Genomic DNA, 6000 nt, shown 5'->3' with positions numbered 1-6000 from the left:
CGCACGGGGCGCGCTCCCGCCGCGGTCGACCCCACGCGCCGGGCGCGCGCGCGCAGCCGCCGCAGCCGCGCCCGGAGCGGCACGCGCAAGCGCGACCCCGAGGGGCACGTGCGGCGCGCGGCGGGCCCCTCGCGCCCCTCCCCGCCCCCGGCGGGCGGGCGCGCGCCGGGATTGGCTGCGCGCGGCCCGGCCCCGGCGGCGCGGGTGAAAGGGCGGCCGGGCAGCGGCGGCCGCGGACATGGCGCTGGCTCCGCTCCTGCGCTGCGGCGGCCGGCGGGCGCGGCTGCCGGGGGTGAGCGGCGCCTTCGCGGCCGGCACGAGAGTGACGCTGGGCTGCGGGTGGTGGAGGCTGCCCGTGGATGGGGTCGCCGGGCGGGGGCTGTTCTGTGTGCGGGAGGGCGGGGGGTGTCTCCCCTGAGGAGTTTCCGCGTGTGACCGGCGGGGATCCCCGGCTGAGTGAGAGGCTTCGGGGAGCGCTGCGTGTGCTGGGCCGCGGCCCCGGGTGGGCCGGGGGCAGGCGGCTGCCGGGGGCTCTGGAGCCCGGCTCCTGTGCCTGCGGGCTCCCGGCACCCGAGAGGCCCTTCCGTGCTGTGTCCCGTCGGCGTGTTGCCAGGAGACCGTGATTTTTTTGTTTGTTTTGCTTTTTTTTTAAAGTTAATTTTCTGCTGGTGAGGCGTTATGTGATACTTTAGGATGGCGGAGTCGGCGTTCCCGGCGGTGTTTATGGGAAGACTGGACGTGTCACTCGGTGCCGTGGTCTGGGTGTCGTGATGGTGTTTGACCATAGGTTTGGCTCGATGATCTCAGAGGTCTTTTTTGACCTGATTGATTCAATTCACAGATTGATTCTGTGATTTCAGTTTCCTTCTGCCCTTTCCCTCTGTTAAACACAAGCTTATGAAAACTCTGGAGAGGAGGGTCGTTTTGTGCTATTTTTAGTTGTAAAATGTTAGCTGACAGAGAAAGGAGCTATCTTCCCCCCCCATTGCCCCCACCGCCCCCTTTACCCCAGATACTTATGGTGCTTTCAGCTGTTACTTAAAGCTTTACTGTGGATTTTTTTCTTGCTTTTCATGCAATAAACTCGTTGCAGAACCATACCAATATTTTTGATGAAGACCTGAAATTATCTAGAAAACCTTATTCTGTAGCCTGTGGAGTAACTTCACTGAGGCACCTGCTGTGTTTTCACCTCTGTTACTTCTACAGATGGTATTAAGAGAAAGATACTGTTTTATATAAGAACAAACAGCATTTGCACATTGTGTTGTGTAACAGTTGAATGACACTGCAGTTAGTTTCTTTGTGGAAAAAGTAGTGCAATGTACTTCTAATTGTTTGCTGTAGAAAGAATTTACAGTTTTTTTTTTTTCTTGAAAATTTGTGTAGCGTTCCAGTGGAGAAGAGTGCAATGAATTACAGAAATTGTTTTGCTCAGTGCACCCCTGAGGCTTTGGGATGGGCCTCTCTCTAGACATATTGCCTCATAGCAATACTGTAAGGAACTCACCTAGGAGGAGTCATGTAAAAGAGGTGGTTTCTGTGGGCAGGGAATTTTGTAAAGGGATTAAAGAGGAAAAGGGCATGTATTTTGCCCAAGTATTTTTCCTTAGGAAATATATCTCGTAAACCTGTTTTCCTGTGAAGGTGTACCCAAGAGAAGCTCTTTGAAAACCAGAGTTGTTTAACTGGAGATGACTTCACTTTAACAGAGGGCTCATTCTGTTTGACATCTTTGTTTTTGGTAGCCATGAGGATGTGTATTGAGATGTGGAAGGCTTCTGCTCTTCCTACTAAGTAGTTCTAAGAGTGATGTCAGTCCTTTGGAGCCTGTAAAAGGCCTACTTTCCTTCTCTCTGGCATCTCAAGGGTCTTGTCTGACAGCACCAGTGCATGCAGTATTGAAAATGTTGCATTAGTGGCACCTCAGTAAAACAATGTTTTTATAGCTACTTAAAGCACTTGTGAATTATATCACTGAAGTGATTTATAGCCCTGAAGGTCGCCTATTGGGAAACCTCTAATAAAATGAATTTGCATGGAAGTTGCATTCATACATTATTTTATGTTTTGCTTACATAGACAAATAATAAATTGACATCTTGAAACTTGACTGTGCTTGGAACTCCAACAATTTTGCAAGGGCTAGTAGCTACTGAGATGTCCTTAACTTTTTGTGCTGCTTTCATGTGGGAATTAATAAAGGACCTGAGAAAGGTGCAGAAACACTGAGTTGGGATTTGACTCTCCACTCTGTTTCTAATGTAGTGCCTGTCACCTCTGTTGAGGTTTTGTGCAGAATGGGTTCTGCTTAGAATATAACCAAAATTTCATTTTAAGTGCTTTGCATTTTTGGAGCTGTGAGAAAATCTGATGATGAAAGAAGGCTGTCATCAGAAAGCTCGGGTGGAATATGGCTTTGGATATTTCAGTCATGAAACTCTTTTGAGCGAGCTGCTGGACTGTTTAAAATAATGTAAAAGGAAGTGGTAAATACTATACATCAAATTTCAAAACTCAACTGCTGATATAGATTTTATCAGTGTAAGTAAGTTTTCTAATAATTGAATTCAATGTATGGAAAGTTTCTCTGCCATCTGTGCACCCAACATTAAGTCATGGAAGTTATCTGTGTGGTGGGAGCCCCTTGCTCTCTCTTGTGGTGTTATTTTTAGCATGCTGTTATTCCAGGGAAATATTTTCACCCTTGTTCCTAAGTGCAGAAGTATCAGGCTGATTTGGGTAGCAAGGTTGGATGTCATTTGCCGCTGGGGAAGGCAATGGAAATGATTGCCAATTTGTGGAGATGAATGTAGCCACTAACTTCTGGAGTTTAGTGATTGTTTCTAGTATGTAAACTACAGATTTTAGTACTGGCAAGCACTCTGAAAGTGTAATTCAGGTAGAGATTTCTGGTTCCGGGAGTAGCTTTTTGGAATTTGTAGGGAAGGCATGCTGTGCTATGTACTCTGGGCAAAATGTACAGCAAAAAGCTTTGAAAGGAAAAAAATTGAGAGTTCATTAAAGTCTATATTGAGTAAAAAATGTCACTCTTGTTCTGAAACACTTTGTGTTACAATTTATTTTGTCTGTCCCCAGCTTGCATAGATGGTTACAGTACTGTGATCTATTTCACAGGTGCCAGCCTTACTGTGCATCTTAAGGCTGCTGCCATTAGAAACTGTTCCAATGTTCTGCAGCTGCTAGGTCTTGACCACAGGCTGCTCCTGCCTCCCTCCAACTTGTGCCAGCACTACTGCATGGATATCTTGGATAAGCTAGATTGAAATCTGGCTGAGAATATGTTTTTCCCACTCCCTGAGAGTAGTTTCTCAGCTGGTTGTATTCCCATGCCTGGCTCACTGTGCAAGCTTTAGGGACTGGCACAGAGGAGGAGCTACCTGGATGTAGGAATGATTGAGCTTAAAAAAATAGCCTTAGGTGGATGAGTGTTTCCTTGTTTGTAGTTTGCATGCTATGTTGGCAGATAGGAAAGATTTCCTGTTCTTAGAATCGTGGGTGTTTGTCAGTCTGGTCAGAGAGAAGGGACACTGAAGTGCAGTGTGCATTACAGAGCCTTGTACCACAGCTGTGTTTGCAGATGGCTTCAGGAGAATCTGCTTATGGTTACAAGGGCTTGGCTGTTCAGCACTCTGGGCATACAAAGGAAGGGAAAGTGCTTCCTTAGAGAAAAGAAATACAGAAGTGTTATGTTTCCCTTTCTGTTGATGAGATTTGTACAATATTCTATTACAAAGCTCTGTTTTCAGCCTTATAGATTAAAAGTCTTGCAGTCATGTGAGGGTCTGCTTCCTATGTGCTTTATACCTACCCCGTCAATAGAGTTCCACACACAGGAAATTATGTTGTCAAATGAGTTGAAATAAAGATTTGGGAACAGTAGTTGTGTAATCAAAACATGCAAAAAGAAATAATAATTTTAGTTAGTTTTATAGCTACTCAGGAATACTGATGGCTAATACTAGATACACTAGAAAGAAAGGGGTTATTCTTATGGTGTCTTACATCCAAGTCTCTGAAAGTGTTAGGGCAAAAATCTCAGGAGAGGTAGAACTTGTATAGTGAAAAGTAATGTGCTAGTCTGGCTGTTACTGTTGGGTATTGCTTACTGTATTTTCTAGTAATGCTAAAATATACATTCCTTCTCATACTAGACTTCTTACAGCAAATATTGATATATGATGCTTTTCCTGCCTGAAATCTGGAGCTCTGTGTCTCCATTTAACACTGAGACCTTTTTCTGCCTGTAAAGCTCAGTATCAATGAGTTATTTACAAGCTGACCAGCATGGCAGGGAGATTTCCTTCCTCCATGAGGGCATGTAAGCCTTTAAAAATGCACATATAAGCCATATCTAAATAATAAGTACATTTTCTGTTTTGCTGTTGTATGCTGTGTCCTTAAGCCACCTCAGGAGGTTTCCTAGGGTTGGGTGCCCAAGGGGAGGCAGTTTGTCTGTGAGGTCTCAAAGTGACCGTGTGCAGTGGGCATACTATTCTACAAGGTGTAGTTTGATTTATTTTTTTAATATGAAGTTATAAAATAACTGTTGCAGCTGTTGTAGGTTAGTTTGGCTATTTTGCAATTAATAATAGACAAAGCAGGATGCTTTTCCAAAATACTACTGATACTGTTTTCCAAAAATTTGCTAGACATGGGAAACTCTAAGCCAAACACAGAAGTCCAGAATTGAGTTCTCATAGATGAATAGCCTGCATTCTTGGGCTTTCAAGAGTCAAAAACTTTATCAAGTGGAAGTAACAAATCATGACAAAAATGGGTTATACCAGATGACTCCACTGCCCTCTCCCAGTTTTACAAGATAGAAGGAAGTGTTTAGGTCAAGCTGAGCTCTCTGGGCTGTGTTCTGAGGAAATGTCTGTGTAAGGTATAATAGCTGGGGCATGTGTGCTTTGGGGGAGGCAGCCAATTAAGGATGTAGCTTGAGTGTTAGATTGGCTTTGCTGGCTTGTTGGTTTGAGAGGTCTTTGGGGGTTTGATGTAGCTCTTAAAAAACCTACCTATGGCAGGAGCTTGGGAGCCTAGGGGTTGGTGATGATACCTGCATAGCTCTAGGGTTGGAGATGGCAATTTAATAACATTCCTTTGTGGCCTTACATATGCGTTATTTTCAAAATGCTTGTTTATTTTTAAGTAATTATTCAATTGCTCTTAGTGGCTAGGAGCAGGCCTCTAAAGACATATTTCTTTAAGTGGATGCAAGCTCTTAGTATATATAGAAACCCTTCTTTTAAAAGCTGTGAACTAGAGTTGAGACTTTAAATTTGAGTTGAGCAGTATGCTTGATTTGTTTTAGGAAATTACCCCACAAGTACTCGATTCAGGGCTGAACTTGACTTTCTCAGTGCTTTGCTTGTGTATATGAGAGGAGGCATTTAAATTTTTGAACATAGGTACATAGTTAGGTTAGGCTGTTACAAGATTTTTATATGGAATCTGTCCAATTCTGTAGTGTAAAACTAGAGTTGAGTGTGCTTTAAAGTTTTTCCAAGTTTTTTTAATTGCTTGGTAATTTTATTCTTTCTGCATAAAGTTTTAACAGGGCTTTTTTTTTCCTCCCAAGATGGCTAAGATTCTACAGTTTAATGCTAGCTAATTTCTCCCATCATAGCTTTTCCTTCCAGTCTCCTGTGCATAGCTCTTCTAGCTTCTCACAGGCATCCAAAACTAGTTTTGTTTGAAAAGTATTTACAAGAAAGTTCAGAAGCTTTTCCTTCCTTGCTTAGTTGTTGCCTTTTCCCTGCTAACTGCAAGTATTTAGATTAGCCCCACTGACCCTTAACAAGCACTTTCTCCAATGAATAATATTAACTCGTGGAGAGTTTTTGTGTGTGTCCTGTATGACCTTTACACTATTTGTGGTCTCTCAAGCACTTCTGTTAATAGTGTTTCCAAGGAGGGGGACTCAGTCTGCTTAACCATGTGTGTTCTGGAGCAGGAGAGTGTACTCTGCTGCTT

General features: G+C 43.9%; 1 protein-coding gene across 1 annotated transcript in view; it reads left to right on the top strand.

Moving 5' to 3' along the window:
* The first annotated feature begins 223 nt into the window (after window positions 1-223).
* Window positions 224-6000, top strand: part of PCCA (propionyl-CoA carboxylase subunit alpha) — a 270748-nt gene continuing 264971 nt past the window's right edge. Inside the window, exon 1 of the mRNA XM_058044919.1 lies at window positions 224-292. Coding sequence (XP_057900902.1) covers window positions 239-292 — 54 coding nt within the window. The 5' untranslated portion in view covers window positions 224-238. The remainder of the gene's footprint in view (window positions 293-6000) is intronic.

This window comes from Melospiza georgiana, chromosome 2 (assembly GCF_028018845.1).
Source record: "Melospiza georgiana isolate bMelGeo1 chromosome 2, bMelGeo1.pri, whole genome shotgun sequence".
NCBI lineage: Eukaryota > Metazoa > Chordata > Aves > Passeriformes > Passerellidae > Melospiza > Melospiza georgiana.
The sequence above is the reverse complement of the archived record's forward strand: the minus strand, read 5'-3'. Positions and strand labels throughout refer to the sequence as shown.